The 26,961-nt window shown below is 30.7% G+C and overlaps 2 protein-coding genes across 5 annotated transcripts in view; one reads left to right on the top strand and one right to left on the bottom strand.

Moving 5' to 3' along the window:
• The window catches only part of LOC134701727 (probable ATP-dependent RNA helicase DHX35), a 147,552-nt gene that overhangs the window by 80,676 nt on the left and 39,915 nt on the right, over window positions 1-26,961 (top strand). The gene's annotated exons all lie outside the window — the stretch shown is intronic.
• Window positions 461-26,961, bottom strand: part of LOC134701730 (probable G-protein coupled receptor B0563.6) — a 50,935-nt gene continuing 24,434 nt past the window's right edge. For 2 of the 4 annotated variants that reach the window (XM_063562875.1, XM_063562877.1), the window contains one exon: window positions 461-3,451. In XM_063562875.1, coding sequence (XP_063418945.1) covers window positions 2,078-3,388 — 1,311 coding nt within the window. In that variant the 5' untranslated portion in view covers window positions 3,389-3,451 and the 3' untranslated portion in view covers window positions 461-2,077. Of the gene's footprint in view, window positions 3,452-23,230; window positions 23,470-24,505; window positions 24,618-26,961 lie in introns of those variants that run through there. The other 2 variants (XM_063562878.1, XM_063562876.1) reach the window with 2 other exon arrangements.

Here is a 26,961-nt window from a genome sequence, read left to right as displayed (position 1 = left end):
TTCCTATTTAAACAAATGTGTCAAAATCTTTATTGACATATGTATTCAGCTTCACAATGAACAATGTGTTCTAAATTTCAAATGGATGTGACATCAAAATAACTGAATTTGAGTTTATATATCTATGATGAGATTCTTCGCATAAATATTTTTAAAAAACAGCTATTTCATCAGGAATATATATGCTCTCAGTGTTTCCAGTTGATGTATGTTACCATGAACTAATGTAAAATGTTTTAACCTGATATGGAATGGGCAGACAGACAGACAGACAGACTAAAAAACACAATGCCCCACTACTATCATAGGTTGTGTTTAAAGAAAAAAAGTTTAGATTTGACTGTCTAAAGCCTGTGGTCTAACATAAGCGTCCCTCTGTGATGAAGCTTTGGAACTATGTGTGTAGTTGGAAGACTTCTAGTTATCCGATATTTAAAAATAAATAAGAGTAAACACTCCATTGGTAGGATGGACATTTATTTACAACATGATCACATTATGGTTGTATCACAGGGACTGAAATTTAAAATGACAATATTTAAATATCTATATATATAAACTATATGTACATCTAATATGTTCTATAACAGTGAAAATGTGTTTAGTAGTCAGATGTAAATATTGAAAGCTTATTTTAAAATAGAAGTTTAATTTTTGTGTCTGATTTATTTAAACCAAAACAATATGAAAAAATCTTTTCTTCATTTTTCTATTTACAGTATTTGTAAAAACAAGACTACTTCTCACATAGAAATCAAAGGGAAAATGTACAAAGAGTTATATAACAGTACGTTGTATTTATAAGTCCTATATAGGCATGAGTAAAAGATAATTAGTAAATCCTTGCATGAGTGAATATTTACTATTGTTTTTATCAATAATCAAATTCAGTGTAGAAGCTATTCATTCTTGGATTCCTTCTTTAAAAATCAAAATGAAATTTGTTTTAAATATTTTTTTACAATGCTTTCCCTAATTCTTGATATATTCTTATTATTACAGAGTTTTTTGGATGCCAGTTGAATTCTATTTACATTATATTAAAAGAGGGATGAAAGATACCAGAGGGACAATCCAACTAATAATAAGAGAGAGGTTAACTTTTGTGTAGTTGAGATGCCAGGTTTTCTCACTAAAATATCTATTATTTCCTTAAGAAACTTAGATTTATTCCCCTTGAATTATAATTTATCAAAAGGCAGGGTTTTATGGGGTACAAATTAAAAAAAAATAAAAATGTTTAAATTTTACACTACTTTAACTTCAAATGAACATTTTGCCAAGAATTACCTTTTGTTTACCTCCTGCCACAGATATTTTTAGATTTAGTCCCAATGAAGTGTTGGCCTAAATTTTGACATGATAAGCTAACTTGAAGGAATAATTCCACTTTCAACAAGTATTTAAGTATTTGAAATAAAGCTAAAACTAAGAGAACTTTGAAATAAGGAAAGAACATGGAAATCAGTGGTGTGAGTACCACTTTAAAGTCCCATAAGGAGATAACTGACATAACAGTTTACTGACTTCTTTTCTTCGTACATGTTAGCAGACAAATACACATATATATTACATATTAGCTTGGTTATCTTCAGTGTTACTGATATACTTTGAATTCATCATTAACTATTCGTGGGTATCAATTGTTATGATCTGCTGTATAGCTAAACCAGGAATTTAAATATTCAAAGAAGTAGGAATTTCCAATAAGCTTGTATGGAAACTTGGGGATCCACGTAATTCAAAGTTACCACGAAAATACAATTTTTCCTCAAAACACGAAAAGTGGCACCCAGGAAAATAAATGAATTCACAGTATTATTGATGATTGTTGTATAACAAAAATGCTCCTTAATTATGCATACTTTTTCAAAACTTAATAATCCCATTTTATGTAACAATTCAACAATATAGGTTACTCCAGATTCTTGAAACAAAAGCTAATTTTAAATGCAACAGACAACAGTATCACAAATTTAAGAGGTAAATAGAAAATATAGCAACTTTTAAAGTCTCACTCCCTGAAATCTTTCACAGTAAGCAAATGAAATGATAATCGCCTCAATGTTTGTTTTTCCTAGGCTTCATTTTCTGTTTCCTTTTCGCAATCTTCTATGAGTGCTGTTTTATGGTTGCCATTATGGTTGTTTCTGTCTGTCTTTAACAGTAAATCTGGTGGGTTTGTCTTCGACGTCATTGTAATGCTGTTTGTCTGACTACTGCTGTTACGGGTTATGGAATGTCCAGACTTGAAGTTGACCAGAAGCAAGACGTTGCCGTTTCTTCTCCTTAGATTCTTGATCCAACGTTGTACCATCCAACGCATAACGTAACGAAACTTCTTGTTGATGGCACAGTAAAATACGAAATTCAAAGACAAATTACACCAGACAAGAACGTTAGCTACGTATTGCAGAATTAAGTAAAAGTTTGACATAGCAAAGTGGCTCAATGGTTGGTCCCCACCAAACAATGCATATGCAATTCTTTTATTTGAGAATGCTGATGGTATAATACAGACGATAAAGAGACAGACTATACTGATAAGTGTTACAGTAAGTCTGACTTGTTCTCTGTACCATGTGGCCTCTTTGTTGTTACGGATCTGTAGGATTTCTCTTTCTTTCCTTGCCCTCATTACGGCATAGACAAGATAGGCATTGGCTGTGCTGAGAATTATAAGTGGAACAAAGTGAATGATGATGCTATAGAACCAACGGATTCTATAGTAGTGCTCACTGTGTCGGAAATCAGTAGAAACTCTGGTGTACTGATCTGTTGTGTTTGCTATTGGTTCTACTCTCAATAGGAGAAAGTGTGGAATGTTTATGACAAACATAATGCTAATAATTAATGCATTTTTCATTTTTGCACTGGCTCTATCGCACATGGCCTTTGCCCACAGTGGATAACGTACAAAGAGAAAACGTTCAATCGTTAGAACCACTGTTATCCAGACGCTGGAATTGGTACATACATTAACCAATGGAAGATAAATATAGGCATCATAAAACTTCCAGAAGTATTCTTTTCTCTGGTAAGAACCCACCATGAAAATGAATGAAAATGTAAGTGCTCCCAAATCAGTCAGAGCTAGTCCAGTTAAATATGTATATGGGGACTCTTTGAGTTGACGCTGCGTCAAAACTAATAAGTTCATAATGTTGCATAAGATGCCTATTGCACAGATAATTGGTCCAATGTATTTATAGCATATTTTGCCAACTTTGAGAGCCAGTGCTATATCTGCTACCCAGACCGTTTCATTACTGACCAATGATGGCGTTGTGAAGTTTCCCATAACATGATGTGTATCGTTAGCCTCTGAAATGAACTGGTACAGAGGAGTAACAATGTCTAAAGGACTAGTTAAAGTTGCGTTCAACATTTTTGAAAATGGTGGATTAATCTTCTATTCAGTCAATGGTGACCTTTGAATACCATCTCAAATCTGTAAATAGAAAACAAAATTATCAGTAATGTGTTTCAAAGTATTAGATTTTAAAAGGTACTATTGCAGACTTTAGCAAACTGTGCTCTTATATACTTTACATTTTGTTTACAAAATGATGATGAAGGACTTTCCAAAGTATTTTATGTATGTCCCTGCCATATGCTGAAAGCTGAAGTTCCTTTGTTTTGTTATATAACATTTGTTGTCAAGATAAAAAAAATGAATTTGGAATTTGACTTGGCTGAATTGGTACATGTACAAGTGATGTGATTCTTGTTTTGTCATTTTAGACACGTAAATGCATTGAATAAAAATGTAAAAATTGCCAATGTCTGCAATCTTGCAAAGTTTTGTTTTTTTCTTCTATTTACTGTAATGACTTATATTGCAAAAATCATCGGGTATCATAGAATCATAGACTGTTCATTGTTCTGACAAGACCATTTTTTACTGATGTGTCAAGCCTCAGACTTTACATTCACATGTTAAAAGTTATTAAAACTGAAATATAAGTTAATAGCTGTAATACAATAGATAAAATACTTGTGATTTTTTTTTCAGTATTGCATTTCATTTACAATGCCTTTGACAAATTGTATGTCAGATTGTATATGTGAAATCAAGTCTACATCTTAGAACTCTCAAAGTTGTGACAAATGTTTTACAAAACATAGAACTAAATTGGCATAATCTTAAACTTTCAAATTCTAAAGTTTTCCCAAAAACAAATTCAAATGAGCAAGCTCAGCATTTTAATTCTGTTTTGGACATAAATCTTTAAACTCAAAGTAATTAAACTCCTATTGCTATCTGAGTTTCCTGATGGTACATTAACCTAAGATTACATCTTTAAAAGCAACAAGGGAGTAACAAAGCTTCAATATCCATTAAACCTAGATTTACCTTAACTTCTGCAGCTGAAAGAACATAACAGACTTGTTTATTCTTTAATAATCTTTCATGTTTAATTATGTGCGAGGCTTAAGGTATGTTTGTTTATATAACTTAATTTCCTCAGCAAAAAAACTTGCCACAAACTAGCAGGCAGCAGATTAGAATTACATGCTTAATTATCTGAATTGCTGTAAGAATGTTACATGAACCCCTCTAAAAAGTTACCTGGCTTTTTCTAACAGATAGTAAATGGCATTCTTAATTTAATTACATAAACTGGTTAGACTATGTAGCCAGTCACATCTGGAATGTGTTCTGTTTATTAAACTTTTTCACTGTTTATTGTTTTATTTATTTAGTTTGAACATTCTGATGTATGTGCAGTTTTAAAAGGAACAAAGCACTAATATTCTTTAATTGTCAGTGAAAATTCATTTTTTTGTGACTATTTGGACAATTGCTTAACACACAGATGTACTCAGGTGTCAAATAACAGTTGCAGATTCAGGGAGGGTGTAGAGAGAGCTAACACTACACCCCCTTTTTTTCTGATAAAAAAATGTTTTTCTTAAAATCTATTCAAATAGTTTATTGGTGAAACTTTAAAGGCAGTTAGTGTTTTAATTTCACTACTTCTAACTAATAATGGTCTAATATATATAAAAAAAAAAAAAAAAGGGCTCCTGTGGTAGCTGCTGCTCTCTTGTCACGTCCTGTGCAAAGGGGTGTTTTGGACTTTGTAGTACATGTATAAGAATTAGTCAAAGAGCATGTATTAAACCCTTATTGTAAATAATGTAATCAATAAAGGGTTAGTCAAAGAATTTTGTAGATTCCCTTATGTCTTATAAGATATGGTTTTATTTGCTTAATACATTCCAAAGACTTAATTGTGAAATGTGGGTTTTAAAATGTGAGCTTCATGTATGACATGGACTTCATTTTTTTAAGTCATTTACTTATAAATAATCTGGCCATGATAGTAGTCTTACATCAAAGATAAAAAATAATGCCTTGGACACTTTTATTGTTATTTAACTTAACTAGACTTTAAAATATTTTGGAATTTTGGTCATTATTTATCCATGGTAGATATTACTTATTTATCTTATCTTAGACAAAATATACTCACAACCAAATCTTTACTTTCACTTTGGATTTTATTGAAATTGAAAATGGAATAAGTTGTAGTTTTGGGACAGACATAGTTTAATTATGTTGTGTTGACTGTTAATTAAGAAGATGTGTGACTATAATTTAGATTGAATGCTTGATTATACTTCATTAAACTTAAGTTTTTTGAAACCTGTGCCATAATTTTTTTCTAGATATTGTGTTTGTTGTCTGGTTTCATTGAGAGCTGATCTAATATTCAAATGTTGTTGTTTTTTAAATAATTGGTCAATTTTTTTTTAATCTTCTGAAAACTAAAAAGTGCATATTTTGAGGTGACTTGCAAATTTTTGTATTTAATTTCCTATTCTTAAAGACCTCAGATGCTTTAGTGCATGTACTAATGCATTACTGTTTTTTTTAACTTCTACAATCATAAATGCTACTAGTGCTTTGGGAAAACAAATTCATGAAGAATTATTTAAAATGAAATGTTTGCCATTATCTCATATTAACCAATAAAATGTCAGGTCGTCTTTTGGTGCAATATCATCTATTTAATTATGAAATCTATAAATTGTAAATAAAGATTCCAGAATAAGAATTGAACATTAGTTGAATAAATATTAATTATCATTAGAATGTTAACCAGTGCATGTATAGTTTATTTATAATATTTGACTTGTAATGTTTTGAGGAGTTTAAATGAGTAATATTTTTATAAATATAGTACTGAACAAGAAATTTTATATTTAATAGGACACCATGCCACCTACTGTTAAATTTTCGAATTTCACATTTTGCTTGCTCAGTGGGGCCTTACAATCATAGCTGACTATATGGATTGGATTTCTCATTGTTGAAGGCTGTATAGTGACCTATGATTGCTTTAACCTACATCCATATGGGTTGAACAAGGGTTACAGGATAGTTGTACATGTCTCATTTAATGCATTCAAACCACATTTTGATATGTTTTTTTATGGAACGATCATAAGTTGCAGTATCTATTCAGTGAAATACCACATGTACATTTATATATATTAACAAAGGAAAAAAGTTGGGTTTATGAAGGAATCATGTCTTAAATAAATTGTGTTCAGGACTTAATGTCCAATTATATATTCAAAAGGAAAATCCTGATTGAAACATACATAATTGATGAGACAAAAAATAGTTCAAGAAGTAATAGTTAGCCATGACATTTATTTTTAATTTGGTCGTCCTACCTACGTGATCAAATTGTTTTATTTTTAGTTAAATAGGAGTCTGGTTTTCATCAGTTCAACTTGGTGAAGTTGGACTTTTCAATTCTATGTATGGTTAAAACAGATTGATATATATGTATGTTGTATTTTATTTCCTTAATATATATTACAATAATTACTGAGAAGTTATTTATTTGTTTTAAGTGATCTCTGATAATTGAATATAAATATAATCAAATAGATGTACATGTATTTAGATAAATTATGTCCCTATATTAAGATTATAATGTATGACTTGCTTTTTTATTTTAAATAAATAATTTAAGTTAAGAGGTTAACCTACATAACACTGAACTTTGCAAGATGGATTTTTTTGGGTGTTTTTACACCACTTTCAAGCACTGCATATAGGCTATTTAGTGGCAGGTGGAGGAAGCCAGAGTGCCTGGAGAAAAACACTGACCTTTGATAGGAAAACTGACAATCCTTAAGTCAATTACTGTGGATTCATTATTATTCGTTGGATACCAATTTTCGTGGATTTCGTGGGCACAGCCAAACCACGAAATTAAATATTCAACGAATGATAATTTTACTATAGGTTTGTATGCAGACTTCAGCAAAACCACGAAATTAAATATCCACGAATATGCAAGTTTTTCTTAATCCACGAAAATTGGTACCCATGAAAATAAATGAATCAACAGTAAGATTGGAGCTGAGTGCACCTGCTGGGCTGAACTCGCAACCTCAGTGTTGACTGGCTTGTGAATACAGTAGTAACTTAATTTAGACCACTCACTGGACATAACTTCTGCCTGTATAGCAGATTTGTTTGTCACAAAACTAGTGGTTGATTTTCTCTTTTGAAAGGTTTCATATTTTGTCTTGTCTTGGCCTTTTATAGCGATTGAAAGGGAAAATGGGTTTTGCTACCGTAAATGTTGAAATCCATTAAGTGACCTATATTTCCTTTTAATTATGTCATTTGGACTCTGTTGGATCATATCATATTTTATTTTTATATTCATGATAAATTTGAGTACAAAACCCACCATAGTCAGAATGAGATATAACATCAAAGACTGTTATTGGCAACCCCTGAATGATTTCTCTCTAGAACATTCTGGGCTACATGTGAGGAAATGTCAGTGGCATGTCCTGTCAGTAAAACATGGCACAGCTGCTGGTGACATGATTAAAGAAAACCATCAAAATAGGTGTCAGCTTTGGAGCTATGATTCCTTCAAATGCGGAGAAAATGTCACATTCAGTAATTAATTGGCTAAATTAGGAAAAGGATATGAGGTTTAACGCCAGTGAAACAGCACACTCAGCATTAATTCTTGATTTTGTTCCTGAAAGTGATAGTGTGTCCAATACTTTTGAATGCTCTAATTACACTTCTAATGACAGTATCCTTATTAGGCAGTCTAAATGAATAGAAATTTTGATAAGTATGAAACTGTAATATTATGATTGATCATATTGTATGAATGAGTTTTTCTTTATCATTTCTGTTTTTGATCTTTGGAGAAAACTTTTATAAATTTTTACAAGTTATCTTGATTTTTCATGCAGTAATTTCAAAAAAAAAAATTCAAACAAGTTGTTGAATCTATTTTTTGGTCCTGTGAATCAAATTGAATTATAAATCTATCAAATCAGTATTTATGCTAATTAATTTTCTTCTGCACATCTGAGTTCTTGAGGACAGTGATCAAAAAAGTTTTCCTAAATAACTTTATTTTAGGGTCTTGTCGTATATATTTTGATATAGGCAACAGCTTTCCCCTTGAACTGATGTTTTGCCACAGATTATGATGGATTTCCACATGAGAATGTACTGTTAGATAAGCGTCATTGAAGCTATTTCTGCTCTAAAGTGTCAATACTAAAACCTCCTGCACAACTTTTCATTTTTGCTCTAAAGTGTAAAAATATTACATGTTTACATGTAATGATGAATAATTTAAATGAAAGCTGAAATCCCATCTGTAACTATTTATTATATTGTAATATCATAATATTAATGGCTTCTAAGTATTTATTCATAATTTGTCATCATTAAAACAAGTGTTAAAACTTGCATGAATAATATTAATGTTATTGAATTAATTTGAAAAATACTTAAAATTGAGGTAAAAGTATATGTGTGGCATTAATCAGTGAGACAGCAACACAACAAAAACAAAAAGGTCATGTTGACATTTAAGCATTAAAAAAAAGATGTACCATGACTAAGGTAAAATAAAAAAAAAAATATGAGTTATCCATAAAACATAACATAGAAAACATAAATTGGAAGGAAGATGTTTTGAACTTCAAGACACCCATCTGATCAGCACCAAAACTTAAACAGACATTCGGAACCCATCTTAAAAGTTGAAGAAAATTAATTATTAAATCAGGTCAGTCTTCTTTCAATAAAGAGATGTAAGCTTGATTGTAAATTACTAAAATGTATACTGTAAATTTTCATATTTCTATGAAACATTTGAATGTCAATTAATTTAGCTTATAATTCAAATGCATCATGTAGCTGAGAGCCCCAAAACTTAGTAACTCTCTTGCTTCATACTATTATACAATAAATGAATTTTGCATATGATTTTGACAATACAATATAGTTGATCACTATTGTGCACTTAATATTGGGAAAAAAAAGAAAGTTTTGTCCATTAATAGAACCGCATGCAACCTTGATATTTTATAATTGATGCTATTGATATTGGTTTATTAAGGTACTGTTTGTTGTTTTAAACACTAACATTAATTGGAAAAATATGATAAAACTTGCAAAAAAGTGTTTCGTGACAAACTAAAGGATTACTGAAGTTCTTTTTATAACTAAAGGTAGATACCATTGAAGAGAAGACAATCTGATTTCCGGCCTTTTTCTCTTATCTAATTCATCTTTGTCAATCAAGTTCTATCACTTTAATTTCACAAACTGACAATGTTTCAAATCAACTGATAGGAAAATTTTATGGTCAAAACAAAAAGAGAAATAATGAGTGACGCAGATGAAATTCCCTGAGTGACAATTTCCTAGGATGTTCAATGGGGTAAAGAGCTATTTAATATCCTGGTCTCAGTGTGCAATGTATTGTACAATATTATTAAAAGAAAATAACTGCATTCTACAGAACACTTCATCATTTCAAAAGTTGAAAAATAAGACATGAGTAGAATATTATCACAATAATCTACAATCCCTGGACAAATTATGTATGAAAGTTTTGCATTTAGGTTGATTGAAATTCTAGTTTTAATACTCCTTACTTCCTACTATATAAAACAATGAACTTAAAATGATAAGGTCAATCATCATTTATTTATGCTTTATCTATGCAATTACTGACCCTGAAAAAAGTATATCTCCCCCACACATTGTGGGCAGACAGATTGTGTTTGTCCTCTTCAACCATCTGTCCTTTGCAAAAGCTAGTCAATACAAAAACGCCTACAAATAGTATGAAACTTGACACAATTTCTTTATGTTGTTCACAGCAATAATTGTTGTTTCACAGTACCGCTAGCAAAATACGTCACCATTTATACTTGTCATGAAGTTTGTTCATGAAAAATCTTGCAACTTTTATTTTACAATTAGCAGAGAACACAAAACTGATATGGCTTGATAAAATAAAATACATGTAGACTTTCCCCCTTTTTTATCAGATTTACTTCTGGGTTTCAAATCAATTGTCAACCCAAAGAAGTTTGCATTGAATTGATTGGGATCAATGACATAAAAAAACCAATTCACTCAATCTTAAAATTGAAGTTTCATGTAGATGAGACTGTTTTTCTATGGTTGCTGTCTTTTGTCTCAAGCAGAATGAAATTAACTTTAATAGAGACATGTTTTAGGTCATTAGCACACTGCCATTGTTGCTTTAAGTTATCTTTGGAACTGGGACTTTTTCAAACGTATGAACTTTTGAATATCTTGTAAATTGTTTGCTTGAAAACATTTTGTAGACTGGTAAGACTTTTTAACTGTTTTTGTCTTTTCTTTTAAAACAAGCAGTAAACAGAACTATTGTTAAATTAAACTCAAAAGAAAACAAACTTGAATAAATCCATACTTGATCAAGTTAAGAAGACAAAGGAGCCAAAGCCAAACATTTGTTTTCTTCAAATTAGAATCCTACCATAGTATTCTCAGACCTTACCATTTTCTTATTTAATTATACAAGGAGGAAAACCAAACTGGTAACTGTAAATAGTTGTCATCTAACAGTATGAGTCCAAACAAATCTCTTTTCTAGGAAACAAACTGTCTTGAAAAAGACTTGAAGCAAATTAACTCTCCCACACAAGGTTAATAAAGATGTTAGACCATTCAAGACATCATTGATGTACAGATGGACAGATAAATATATTTTCATTCAATGTTTAAAGTAAAAGTACATATTTGTCGGAATTATGGGGGGTTATTACTTTTAGAATTATTTCACACTCTTATATTCATATATATAGGTTCACAGCAATCCATCATCTATTTATACTTGTATATAAAATGTTTTCATCATATCTGATTGAAGACTTAATATAGTCTGTATACCAATTCTCTTCTTCATTTATTTTAAGGAGAATTATTTGATGTTCTTTTAAAATGATGGGCATTCTTGTTGACTGAAAGAAACTGAAAAACTGACCAATCTAGAGGGTTACACCACTCTGTCCTATACCAACATTTTTTTTTAGCAAACTTTTAATGAACACTTACACTGATTTAAATGAATTGACTTGCAGATGGAAAATTGATAATAAAAAAAGAATGGAAAGTTTTATATGTAAAAGAACAATGCTGAAATTTAAGAAGCCATAACCATACAACTGTTTTCATGGATCATTACTTAATTGTGCATGCTTTATCTGTGACTGTTTGAAACAGAAGGATTTAAATACATTTTTTTAATTTAACAGCTGATGTGAAAACAAAAAAAATATATGAACAGTTTTTTTAAGCAACAAAAAAAACCACAAAAATCTTCAATATTTTGATTTATTGGTCACTCTCTTTGTTTACCTTTATTTCATTACCCTAAGTTTTGAATTTCAACACTTGTTAATCATTGAACTTTAATGTGACAGAATTATTGACATACTGATGAAGGATCAACTTTCATATCTCCTTTTAGATTGTTCATTTGTTGAACCAGTGCAACATTTTATAAATTCCTAACTGAATCATATGAAAAACCTTTCGATATGTGGGGTGATAATCCTATTTTGAACAAAACCAAACATTTTAATTAATTCAGTGGCTACAACTTTGTTCAAATGATTCTGTGAATTTGCTTTGCATTACAATGACACTGTTAAATGTAAGAAGTCTAACTTGGAATGTGAAGGATGAGAAGCATTCTAGGTTACAATTGAGCCTAAGACTCAAGAACATGTAATACCCACCAAAGCCGGGGGATATTATGAGCCAATCTAAGCCCATCCTTTAATTTTGTAGGATACTTAATTATGATGGTGACAGGTAAAGCCTAGACAATATTTATAGCACAACCATACTCTTCTCAGGATAGATTTATCAAGAAGAAAATTGTGAAAATGAAATGTGACAAAGACTTTGAATTTGTCAGTTATATCTGGTTAGGCACAATGTTGACTCTGTCAGAGTGATAGGACTTCAACAGTTACTAAACTGTTTGAAGTGTCAGGATTGTGATAAGATAGGACTTCAACAGTTACTAAACTGTTTGAAGTGTCAATACTGTGATAAGATAGGACTTTGACAGTTACTATAGCAAGCTGTTGAAAGTGTCAATACTGTGATAAGATAGGACTTTGACAGTTACTAGCAAGCTGTTGGAAGTGTCAAAACTGTGATAAGATAGGACTTTGACAGTTACTAGCAAGCTGTTGGAAGTGTCAATACTGTGATAAGATAGGACTTTGACAGTTACTTAGCTGTTGGAAGTGTCAATACTGTGATAAGATAGGACTTTGACAGTTACTAAGCTGTTGGAAGTGTCAGTACTGTGATAAGATAGGACTTTGACAGTTACTTAAGTAACATGTTGGAAGTGTCAATACTGTGATAAGATAGGACTTTGGCAGTTATTAAGCTGTTCGAAGTGTCAGTACTGTGATAAGATAGGACTTTGGCAGTTATTAAGCTGTTCGAAGTGTCAGTACTGTGATAAGATAGGACTTTGATAGTTACTTAGCTGTTGGAAGTGTCAAAACTGTGATAAGATAGGACTTTGACAGTTACTAGTAAGCTGTTGGAAGTGTCAATACTGTGATAAGATAGGACTTTGGCAGTTATTAAGCTGTTCGAAGTGTCAGTACTGTGATAAGATAGGACTTTGGCAGTTATTAAGCTGTTCGAAGTGTCAGTACTGTGATAAGATAGGACTTTGATAGTTACTTAGCTGTTGGAAGTGTCAAAACTGTGATAAGATAGGACTTTGACAGTTACTAGTAAGCTGTTGGAAGTGTCAATACTGTGATAAGATAGGACTTTGACAGTTACTAGTAAGCTGTTGGAAGTGTCAAAACTGTGATAAGATAGGAATTTGTCAATTTTGTATTGCCTTATTGGCTCTGAAAGGAACTTACACTTTAACATCAGTAACTGTGACATAATAAATCCCATACCTCGCTTGAAACATTTAAATTTCCTATCCTATCTGTTTGAGTAACTGAGAAAGGAGTGTAGAAAAACAGTAAGGAGTGAAGAGAAAACGAAGAGTTTCACCTGTTACAATTACGTAACAGTGATGTCTTACAAAACAACCCACTGACATGTAATAGGAAGTTTGTTCTCTAACATCTGTTATATGATAATGTGGTTCCCTAATCAGTCTGTTTCTGCAGTTGTTTATTGATTGAGCATATCAAGTGCAGTGATGACAGTTGTATATTGAAATAGGTAATTGGTTTGAGCATAGACTTGTGGTTTAGGGGAAGTCATTTGCATAAACAAAATGTATAAGTAGTCAACAGAGGTTAAGAAACATTAGTCGTACTATTCAGCTGAGAGCAATAGTGAGTCTTAATACAATAATTTATATCTATGGTTCATGTATGATAGACATACACATGGCTTATGGTTTGATGTTTTGTCTCCTTGATGTTAGATGACCTTGATCTCAGATAACCTTGATCTCAGATGACCTTGATCTCATGTTCATGGTTTTGGTAAATGACTTATCAAATCATGTTAAGTTTTCAAAATTGCTTCTATCAGTTTGTTTTGCAATATTTGAGTAAGAACTTTTCTGTATAGAATGGTGTTGAGGTGTTCATACATGCCAATTGACCTCAAACTCTTACCCTAAATGGACCATCATTAAATTTTCAGGATGACACCCAGATCAAATTTTCATTGAGAATGAGAATAAGGTCAAATATCTATGCTATAGAATCATTTTCAAAGGTACATATGTCTTTGATAGGCTTCACCTGATCTTGACATCATTTTCATGGTTCAATAATCAAAGTTATTATAGAACAAGAAGTTTAGACTTTGTGCTTTAACTCGGAGAATACCTATTATCAAGCACATGTACTGTAATTTGCTTGGATTAAACAACAATAAAGACATTCACCCAATATTCACAATAGGTTAACCCATAGGCTTGGAGTCAGGAAATGGACTGGGTGCCACTCACTGGTGCATAAGTCCTAGTGAATGACAATTTGTCATTGGTGAGTATACACCATCCCTTTATCCTCATTCTAAACCTGACACTGAATAATAAACACTGTGAATGGTTTTCAGTCTGCTCATGGTTGAGTATTGACAATCCTAGCTTGACTTAAATGATTTTGGGATACCACTATAGGTCCTTTTGTTGGCTTATTCTTTTATCTTGTATTCTAACTCTCAAAGGGAATCAATAATGTTATATAATGTTTGTACCTTACCTTGAATGTATTTTAATCATCGAAAAAATCAAAGGAAACCAATTTATAATGAGCTATTGGGCTTTTCTCTCTTTTATTCATTTAATTATGTAAAAACAAGATTATATTGCAATATTTATGTATGAGGTTGTTACATCAAACGCGTCTATGTTATAATGATTAAAAAAAATCCAAATTTTAAATCACATTTGAGTAATTAAAGTTTAGATTTATCTTGGTTATTGAATGATTTATTTGTTTATTTACTAAAACGCAGGTTTATAAGTGTGATTGATGTTAAGGTCGTTGTCATATCTTACATGTGCATGCATGATATCTTGGAAATTCTACATTTTAACATGATCTGATTTTGTAGAATGTGCCAAGAGAATTTCCTGGAATTCTAGATATGGGACAATATAAGGAAAAAAGGGGTAGATTGAGTGAAGTTGAGGTTAACTGACACAATTATGGTTATGTCTGAGCCTGACAGTAGACTGTAAACCGTCAGACATTGTTTTGTAAAGTGTTCCAGAAATGGTGTTACAAAGTATTTAAATACAAGTAGATGAACTTATATAAAAAATGATCACTTAAAGTTTATGGAATGAATTTACTTTTGCTCTTCATGAAATTTGATATGAGATGTAAAGATGATAGTTATTGATATCTTTAATGTAAAGGAAAGAAAAAAGAATTGAGCAATTGAGTATGTATATATGGGTTATCAAACCATTGCTAGAAACCTATACAAATTACCAGTAGATGAAGAAGTGTCTAAATCAGATACCTTATTATATCAGGATATTTTAGTGTCAAGTTTTGTTTGGAATTTAACTGTTGTATCTTTTCTATTTATCCTATTCAAGAGTTATAGCCCTTGATTGCATTATATTTTTCAAGAACACAGTTTGCTTTCAAATGTTTTTGACAGTCTCTTCTCTTCTTATGTTTTACATATTAGGTACATGTAGTTACAAAGTTAATCATTTGTGGAATGTTCACCATTTCCAATTATTTCAGGTTTATATTATTGTTATACTGAAAAAATAATTGAAATCTAAATGGTGAAATAAAAAAAAAATGCTTTGTTTTGTTAAAAATAAGTTCTTCCAAATATTGCAGGAATAATCTGGAATTAATTGATGCCGATTAGTTTCTCTTTCTTTGAAAGTTGATAGTCAGTAGTTAAATGATTGAAGATCCTACCCACTGAAGAGAAGACATTTCTATGTTTAACTCCTTAACTGACATTTAAAAGTTTATGGTAGGCGAAGAATGTTAGAAATTGGTCTATTTTAGAAAAAAATTGCGGTAATTTTTAGTTTGTTTTTTTAAGTATCGTAAACTGATTATTTTATCAATAGTAAACCTTTTCTTAACGGTATAAATTGATCAATCGATCTGGGTGATTTAATACTTGAATGAAGTATTATTGTTCGTACAAAAGCATAGTCTAAAAATGTATCGTGATTTGCTCTGATTTTCTGTGAAGTAAGAATTATTTATAAAAGGAGTTGTGGGGTATACGTCAATGTGTTCATTGTATCATAAAATGAGGTTATACAATACCACAGAAGTGTCAGTTTCATTCTTAGTTTATATTTTTTATTTATTAAATCGCAAATACTGATTTTCTTTGCTCTTGCACAATCTGGATTTTATTTCTTTTTACTTTTGGACATTAGAACAATGAATTTAATAGTGACTACTTAAATATGTGGTTATAATTTTAAGTCGCTCACTGATTTGCAAAACTTTTTTATGGAAATGCAATATTCTATTTCATTTTTCTTGTTTGATTTTCATTGAAATATGAATCCCAAATGTCATTTTCAAAATTAATATTGAGTAAATATTAATATCGCAAATCAATCAGATGTTCAATAGTCAGGTAATTGGAGGGAATTTCACTCCAGTGACTAAATATTAATTCTCTTTAAACACATACAGTTAAATATAATGTGGTCTTGTTGTGGTGGTTATAAGGTAAACAATAGGCACATTGGCTGAGGTCATTGGCACTCGGCTGCTAGTGCAATCATGAACCTTCTGAAGTTACAATGAGCATCCACTTTTACTAGATATGGCTAGTTTTTATACGCCCATCTTTTAGACGGGACGTATTATGGTATACCGTTGTCTCCCCGTCCGTCGTCCACACTTCGGACAATAACTCAAAAACACTTTCACCAATTTCCATGAAACTTGAGTGAATTGTTTATGTGTATTGACATAAGCTCCCTTTCGTTTTTCTTTTAATTTCAGATTTTAAGTTTTGGATTTATGGGGCTTTATTCATAAAAAAGGGGGGATTTTCCACACTTCAGACAATAACTCAAAAAGGCTTTCACCAATGTCCATGAAACTTTGGTGAATTGTTTATATCTATTGATGTAAGCTCCCTTTTAATTTTTATAAATTTCTGATTTTAAGTTTTGGATTTATGGGGCTTTATTCATAAAAAAGGGGGATTTTTAACACTTCAGACAAATTTTTACTCAAAAAGGCTTTCACCAATGTCCATGAAACTTTGGTGAATTGTTTATATCTATTGATGTAAGCTCCCCTTCATTTTTTTTTATAAATTTCAGATTTTACATTTCCATGTTCTGAATTTTTATGCTTAAAAAAGGGGGGATTTTCCAATTTGGGGACAATAACTTATACGCCCATCTTTTAGAGCAACGGGCGTATCATGCACTAAAGCGCAGCCCTTTATTCTAGATTCTTTAATATAATTTATTCTTAGATTTTATGTTTACCCTTAATGTAGACTAAGTAGTTCTTTTAACCATAACCTTGAACTCACCCAACAACCAGTAGCCATGACCTTGAACTTTCTTAAAACCATTGTTACCTTGAACTGAAAGTATTCTATGAAGTAATATCTCATTAAAAGTGATAAAAACAGTTAATGTTTTTTGTCTCAAAATATGCTATTTGATACAAACATGAAGTTGAGTGCCCATCTTTTTTCTTTCTTTTGATCTCATTGTGACTTAAAACTGTAAGGGTGTAATTTTGATGAAATGCACCCGGGTTTTTTTGGAGATGATTGCCTGATACTGTTGGATTCATTATTAGTTCCAATTTGTAACTATAAACCTATTGGGATCAGCCCAATATCTGGGCAAAAAAAAATGTTCAGCATGAAAAGGTGAATTTAGGTTTTGATTTCCTAAAAAATCTAAACTAAGCTTGATGCTGACTTCAGCATTTCCCACAAATTACCAATCCTGTCAAACACAGTGTGCAGCAGAAGTCTGTTTAAATTGATGATCAATTTCAGTCATAAAAAGCTGCTAATTATAACAGTACTGGTACTCAAAGTGTGTTTGACAGTAAAGATTGACAATATGATGGGTTACAATAATATAAGTACAAATAGAGAATTTAGTTTGATACAGATTTAATGCTATAAGAGACATTAGTTATAGGGAGGACCATCTGCCTTTAATTGGCATGTAGAAAGATATAATTTCTGTTTAACAGCAAAAGTACAACAGTTAAAATATGAATTAAGTGCATTAACTATTAGCTTTAGACAATTTTATGTTTGGTTTTAGGCAGATTATTAATTTTATTGAGAGTTAGAAATATTCATTTACATTTAATTTTTATAAATGATGCTTTTTAATCTAAATGCAATCAAAATCTGTTTTTGAGGAATTGAGGATGAAAGCTGGATTATGCAATGAAAGTTAATCAGAATTATCATAAAAAACATGTTTATTAAATATCTTTGATCAGAAGCATGCCAGATATTAAATTTAATGGTTTTATATGAAATTAAACAGCTTGAAAGCAGGTTAATTCAATTAAATAACCAGAAGAATTTTATAAGTGAAATCTTAGAGATTACTGATAATCTCAAAGTGGGGATGTCTCCAGAAAACTTGGATGAAGTTTGGTAAACTATGATATGTTGAAAGAGTGGGGTGGGGACTTTTTACTTTAATTACATTAAATTAACAGGCTTATTAATACAGATATTTTCAGTTTTAATTTTGGGGAATGATCATCAATCTGACAGTCGTCATATACATAAACAATGTCTGAATTATGTCGTGTTATCTCAATAATCAGATGGTTTGCAGCTTCTAGTTTAATTTAAGGGCATACGATACAGTTTTGATCCTGTATTTACAAGTTCATGAAAATTTGCATATAGGCTATTTTTCACATGATTAAATCAAATATGTAATTAAAAATATACCTTCATGTGCTACTTTTTGAGTAAAATGAGGTCGAAAATTTTGTATATTTGCCCAAAATTCAGATTTGTGGCCGTAATTTCTTTTTCGAAAGAAAGACATAACTTTTTTGTTTTAAAAGATAAACACAAATTGTTTTTTGTTAAATAATCAGTAATTTCTGTATTTTATAAATATAATAAAAAATATGCATTTTTTTATTCAGAAATAGCTCATATTTATCAAATGTTCATGAACTGAGAAAAAAACGTCATTTTTTACTGCATGTTTATCAAAATTAAAAAAATCATCTATTTACAGTTTCATAAAATTTGAGTCACATAATCTCCCTGCAAAATGGAACAAAATGCCGTTTTGAAAAATAGGGGTCCATGAACTCGTTTTCAAATTAAATCAGTTTGAATTATAAAAATCAGTCGGAAAATGCATCTTTTCCCGATATGTCACAGTTTGACGTCGCGAAAATAACAAATTACGTTAGCAACGTCATTACCTTCCCTGTAACTGTATCGTATGCCCTTAAGACCAACTTGGAGTGTTTAGTGCAGAAGTGAAGCATTGGTTTACCCGAGGTTAATTGGAATAAGTGACATTGAATAATTAGCTCTCATACTATCATACAATTACACAAGTATTGCAATTTTTGAAATATAAGGGTAAATTCACAAATGTGAAAGTCTTTTATTCATTTTGGTTTCAAAATATTTAATTTTTCTTTAAAGGGAGATTTGGTGAAAGGGAGGTGGGTGAGCACAAGCACTTGTCTCAGAAAAAAATGTCTTATATACTTTTATATAATCTGCCCGGTGGTCGTGTGGTCTAGCGGGATGGCTACTCATGAGTGAGTGAAGACGATTTGGTGTCACGATATCCCAGAAGCATCGATGGGTTTGAAACCCGGCGAGGGAAGAACAAAAAAATTTGCTTTCTTACAGATCTAACATTGTTGGGTTGATGTTTAGACTACTTTTATATTAAGGTATAAAATAGAGAGAAAAAATCTGAGACAACTGCCTGTGTGGGTGAGGGAGCAGTCAGTAGATTTTGCAACAATTTCAATAAAATTGATTAACTGTAAGAATATTTATGTAAAGTGAGAGTGGTTTCTGCAATGAGAGTTTTCATGCTTAGACAAATGTCTCTCTTGTGACTAATGATTCTAATATTAACATTCTGTTAATTTATCATACTGTACCAATACAAATCATAATTTGTTATATTACAGAACAATTTATTTTACACAAGTGGCATGTAATCTTTCTGGGTTAATTAATAAAGTATGATTAATGTGTAAGATTCAATTGAACCTAGTGCTGCGTGTGATGTTCCTTAATATAATGAAAACTATTGAACAATTTTATTTTCCTAGAAACGTTATATTTTCGAACTTTTATTGATTTCATTAATAAAAGAAACTATTGGCATGTTTAAGATCTGTTAACCCATTTTCTTGTTCAATTTGTCAGTTTTTTTGTGATGGTCTATTCTAATGTTTGTGTAAATGATGTTGTCCAATTTTGAAATTCTAAACTTGGAAACAATGTTGTTTTTTGAAATTGGCTGGTGTATCAAGAAGTTGTGTTGTTGACATTAGTTTTTCATCATGGTTGCCTATGAAATTGGTGACTGTCAAAAAATGCACAAAAAAATGTTACTATATTATATTTTTTTGTTATGAATCAATGAATTAATAAATAATTTATTAAAGTGCAATCTGAATAGTGCCATAATGTAATACATATGTTATGAACATTGTTATTTTCAGCCAGCCTAATACTCTTACGAAGCACTGCCATTTTAAAATATTGTTATGTACATTTAAATTTTTTCATTCTTTTTATAACAAAATCTTTTTCAGTCATAAACTGTGAGTAGAAGGATGAATTGTACCTCTGTTCAAAACACACAAGTTTTTATCCCTAGTAAGAATTGATTGTAAATTAAAAACAGTTGATTCATCTGAGAACCCAGTGAAAACAAATGAAGAGAAGGAGCTTTCAATCACAGCCTTCAACAATGAGCAAAATCAATACCATAAAGTAAGCTTTAAAAAGTATGGGCATTACAAAATTTGAAATCAAATAGGTGTAAGTAGTTACCGTACTGTACATTTCAATTTATGAGCAATTGGTTCTTATATATTTTAAAAAACATTGCTATATCAAATTTCTAAGAGTGTTGTAAACCAATTCCTTAAAGCTGAATTTAATCATCAATTTGATACAGTGCTACATACATGTCATTTCAGGTTTGTTTTGTGTTATTGGGTTGGTGTCTCATTGACCTTTTTTTCCATATTACCTTAAAGATATACAATAATTGGTAGCTATATAGATGGCTTTGTGTACCATCAACACAGAGAAAAAATGTGAATGACAGTGATCTATTGTATATGTATATGAGAAAGTTACTATGTTCATGTTTAGGTTGATTAGACTTGTCATGTAGACAGGATCATTGTACTACATCTGTTACAGGACAAAGTTACTATGTTCCTGTATAGGTTGATTAGACTTGTCATGTAGACAGGATCATTGTACTACATCTGTTACAGGACAAAGTTACTATGTTCCTGTATAGGTTGATTAGACTTGTCATGTAGACAGGATCATTGTACTACATCTGTTACAGGACAAAGTTACTATGTTCATGTTTAGGTTGATTAGACTTGTCATGTAGACAGGATCATTGTACTACATCTGTTACAGGACAAAGTTACTATGTTCCTGTATAGGTTGATTAGACTTGTCATGTAGACAGGATCATTGTACTACATCTGTTACAGGACAAAGTTACTATGTTCATGTTTAGGTTGATTAGACTTGTCATGTAGACAGGATCATTGTACTACATCTGTTACAGGACAAAGTTACTATGTTCATGTTTAGGTTGATTAGACTTGTCATGTAGACAGGATCATTGTACTACATCTGTTACAGGACAAAGTTACTATGTTCATGTTTAGGTTGATTAGACTTGTCATGTAGACAGGATCATTGTACTACATCTGTTACAAGACAAATTTTACAGATTCACTCATTACACAAGTAGTTGGAATATGCATCATTATGGTTTTTAACTGGCGTTTGAATTGTTCCACATTTTCATGTCTGAACCTTTATAGCAGATTATAGGGTAAAGTTTGTTCTCATTGTTGAAGACCAATACCATGACTGCATGAATTCAATAGAGGCTTCTATTTCTCACATCATAACTTATTTTGTAGACAAAGATATGAATGATTTTAAATTTTGAACTTCTTGACCTTAATGTAACAATTTGACCGGAAAGTTTCCTAACTTAACGGGTCATTTTTAATGGGCGGTAGAGAATTAGGTAAAAAAACAGTAATGAACACAGAAAAATTAATATTGACAAATTTAAGATGCAAACATCTACAATAAGGGGCCATGGGTGTTTCTGGTGATCACCAGAGCACAATAAATATTGCAATGATGATGGGCTTAATACATGCATGTTATATTTGGTGAAGTTGTGTTAATAAGTTGCAGTCTCGATAATATACTTGTATATCACAAAGCTCCTTAAAATCATACTGTAACTTTATCTTTTTAAAGGGAATTGGCCATTAACTTGTGGTTAAATAAGTCAACTTAAACTAAAGAGAAGTTTACACTTCAACTGTGAAGTATTTATGTTAGTTAAGTCTGTATGTACTCAGTCTTTTCTTGTGAATGGAAGCAGGTTGACATTTGAAATGGGAAAACATTTCACAAGGAGGAGCTATCCATCTGATTTGCTATTGTTTGTCACAATTTGATTTGTGGGAATAGAAAAATTAAATATTTCCAAATATATTAAAAAGTCAGGTCATTATGGTACATTTTTAAGTTCACACAAGGGTATAATTATCACAATTGTAAATCTATATATTAATTTTAATATTTAATTTCAAAGGACCTTTGTTTGATTTGAATTTCTAAGATTATTTTACAAGATAGTAAGAATTTGACTGAAGCAAAGTATTCAAAAGCCATGTGAAATCAAATAAAGATTGTTATTAAAAAATTTTTTTTTTTAATTAAATGAAATTATTGGAGTCTGGTTCAAAGGACTTAAGGGACTGTTTATGCCTACCCCTATTCACTTAATTATACTAACCTACCCCCTTTTTACTCACAGAAATTAAGTGTATAAATACACCTTTTTAAAGTTTCACCATAACATCATATTTATAATTGATAATACAGGTTATAGTATAAGTATACCGCAATTAGACACTTATTTTTCTGTTATGCATTATCAATTAAATAGCGTTTCTCTCTATTCAAAATATATAACCAGAGGGAATGAAGTAATACTTGTACAATCAGTTAATAAATAAAAACACTGAAATAAGAAATTGAAAGAAAAAACTAAAAATTCAGGTAAAGATTATAGTTTCAAATTTTAGGTTTTACAGAAAAAAATACTTTGTAATATAAGTAAAAAGATAAGTAACTTACCTTTAAATTTATTCACATGTTATGAAAAAGGAAAACTTTGTGAATACAAATAATTGTTTGTTCTTGAGCACAGCTGATATTTTTTTAAACTCCGAAGGTATGTTGTGTGGAAAATTATTATTTATAATCAATTAATGCACTTATTTGTGAAAGCTAGTCTTAATTATGTAAAGCTCAGGTGAAAAAGCGTAGATTATATGAGGAGGAAGAGGGGGTGTTTTCTTTACACTATAGTTCTGCCTCCAATTGTCAATGATTAGACGAAAAGTGATCATTATAATATTGGTGATTATCTATCTCTCACAGCAGGTTAAGATGACATCAGAGAGCTATTACCATCAATTGTTAACTTTTCTATTGGATAAGGTGTAATCAGGAGTAGAATTGTTCAAATCAGTTTTTGTTATATGCTGTGTTTTTCGTATTATTTGAAAAATTAATGAGATAATAATAAGGACAAATTGATGAATTCTTGTTTGTTCTGAGATTGATCTTTTGATCTATTGATTTTATGTTTTCTGGTAGAGTTAGTTATTGCTTGACATTTGATTGGATAATTTAATAATTTCATTGTTTTGTGGTCAATTAAACAAACAGAGTAGCTGGTGCTCTGAACTTGTGCATTTTTTATGTTACATTTACTATAAAAGAAATCTTCAGTGTAAAACTATGAACCACTACCTTTCACTTTTATGACGGTACATTCATTTAAGTGCAATTTGTTTATTTATTTTTAAAAAAGCACCTATCTCCTTTCCTAAAAATAGTATGAAGAGGATATCCCTTTTCTTTCATCTTTAGTACATTTAAACTTTCCAGACTAGTTAATTTTCAACATATTGTTTGCTTAATTTAAGTAATCTTCATTGATCAAAATTCAATTATCCTCTTTTTTCTATTGTAATGAAAGGATAAAAGTGCCTGATAATGTCTCATTGTAGTGGATCATTGAAAAATGTTAAAATTTTGCCCACATATCATCCTAAGAAAAACTGAATTGACATCACCAATTGACTTGTTTCATCCAATATTTTTCACATCAGCCTTTAAACTTAAATATTTGAAAACCAAATAGACGCCTGACTCTTTAGAATGAAATTTTGAATAGGTGAAGATGGTCTGAGTGAGGAAATATTGTATCTCACTCAATAAAATTGATGACAATGACTTTTTTTTTATGTACTTTCAATTTGACTTTTGAACGTAAATACCGGTACTTCGAAAAGAAAAATTGTTCAATGTTAGATAAAACTTAATATACTGGTTAACACTTACTATAGTTGTTTGTTCAGACTTTCTTCTTTTCCTTTTGCTGGTTAACATTTTGAAAAGGAGAACACTTCCGCGTTATTACTGTTAACCCTTTATTATTTTCATTAAACAGTTCTACTAAACTACCATTTACTGAGAAGGAGAGTGCAAAAAATGATCCCATATATTATTTACTAGGAACTGTTACTAAATGAAACCCTATAATCATTTACCGAGAACTGTTTCTTAAGTTACCTGAGGCGTTATGATTTAAATAGAATCCTTTCACAAAGTACCCCAATATTAACTTTTTTAAACACAAAATAGACTAATAGCAGGAGCGAGAGAAATGGCTTTAACCATGTAAATTTTGACATAGTTACAGCATTCAATACTTAAAAGTAAATGGTGCAGAAGAAGTAATAAATAGTAAATTATATAACTGGTTTATCATGGGTTATTGAACTCAAAAGATAACCGGGTTACAGAAAGATGAATAGTAAATGTTTTGATCCATTTATTTAATATTTATAGTATTGATGAACTGTTACTGTATAACATAACTTTTCGAAATTAATTCACCTTTTTTTTTATTATTGCGAATATTGTGACTTGCATCAATTCACATTATGTAATGTACTCATTTTTATTCCAATATTTAAATGTATATTTTAGTAGAAAACGCTTCCGTCATATCAGTTTTCCAAGTTAAATAATTGTTTTGTTACTTCCATTGATAAACTTATGCATGCTTTTAAAGAACTCAAATACAGACATATATTTTTTATAGTTTTTAAATGGTTTTTGTTTATAAAAACATTTGTCCTTTGAGTCTTGACTCTCACTGTGAAGGGGCTTGAGGACACCTCTGGGTGCAGGAATTTCTCGCTACATTGAAGACCTGTTGGTGACCTTCTGCTGTAATTGTTTTTTCTATGGTTGGGTTGTTGTCTCTTTGACACATTCCCCATTTCCATTCTCAATTTTACTTCTTTTTAGGAGGCAGAAATTGATTAATATCATAGGAGGCTTTAAAGACATTCAGTGACACAGCTATAAATATAGACAAAGATCCCAATTAAATTGTACTACAGTACTTGAAGTTCACAATTATTGTTTACTGTTTACTTATTTGGTAGGTTTTCTTCTTAATTTATAGTACTTATTTACATATAGTGGTCACTTGACTAGGTCATTTTTTGGTTCTCAGATTATTGTGACAGTACTTGACAGAATTGTGTGGTCACTTTACCATGTCTGATGGGAATCAGTGGTCACTTAACCCTGGTTGATGGGAATCAGTGGTCGCTTGTAGCTTTTTTGAATGTCACAGTTGTGGTTAAATAAATTTGAGATGATACTTAAAGAAAGATTAGCTTCATTATATGAATATGACGACTTTTCTAAAACTGGATGACGTAAATGAAATCAGAAATCGTTCACACAATATAAATACAAAAATATTTACAATTTTTTTTAGCTGTATCATTGACTGTGTCCACAGTCTACTTAGTGACCCTAGCCTATTTGAATTGTTGTCTGTTGTAGATATCCTGATCGATATATTTGAAATTACCACTAAATAAAAACTGATTTGTCTATATACAATGGAGAATACAGGTTGGGATATCAAAAGGGGAGGGATTTTTGGCATAAAATTGTAAATAAAACTGCTAATTAAAAATAGGAAGATGACTGGTAATTGATTGCCAATGAGACAACTCTCCAGAAATCACATGACACAGAAATTAACAACTAAAGGTCACTACATGTTCTTTAACAATGAGTAAAACTTATACGACATAGTCAGCTTAGAAAAGCCCAGAAATTACTACATATTTACCATTTTACAATAACATCTTTTTTCTGTGAAACCTCAAGTTATATCCCCTGAGAAGTGTTTATATCATTTTCAACGAAAATTTATGGTAATAGCGCTGAATAAGGGAATATTAAAGTATGGTTATATTTGAAATGTATTTTGATACTCTTAAAGTTAAAGCATCAGGGACGTTTGTTATTTAAATCTTGTTATTTTCATCAAATTTATTTGCATTGAATGTATTTGTTGATAGCACAGTAAACTGATTTTTATAACTGATCAAAAGACCTGTGAAATCTCTTAAGAGTTTGGAAGTACTTTTTCCTTAACTACTTCATTATTGTAAACTGTGAAATATAATAATATATTATCTAACTAGCTGTATCCTAAATCAGGCCAATGTACTTTACAAAAGACTTATTTGTACCAAAACAATCTTGTTTATTCATAATATTGACTAGCTAAATATCCTGTCCACTGGTCTCTAGTGGATTGTTGTCTCATTGGCAATCATATCTCCTTATTTTTGTATGGTGTTATTAGTTACTACAATTTATTTGTTTTTCTCCAAATATAGCAGTTTTTCAGATGTAATTAAGTGGACCATGTATTCAACATTTAATAGTGTGGAACCTGATTTTTAGTACTATTAGACAGT

The sequence above is a fragment of the Mytilus trossulus genome, unplaced genomic scaffold (genome assembly GCF_036588685.1).
Source record: "Mytilus trossulus isolate FHL-02 unplaced genomic scaffold, PNRI_Mtr1.1.1.hap1 h1tg000261l__unscaffolded, whole genome shotgun sequence".
Taxonomy (NCBI): Eukaryota; Metazoa; Mollusca; class Bivalvia; order Mytilida; family Mytilidae; genus Mytilus; species Mytilus trossulus.
This window is presented reverse-complemented; position numbering and strand designations above follow the sequence as displayed.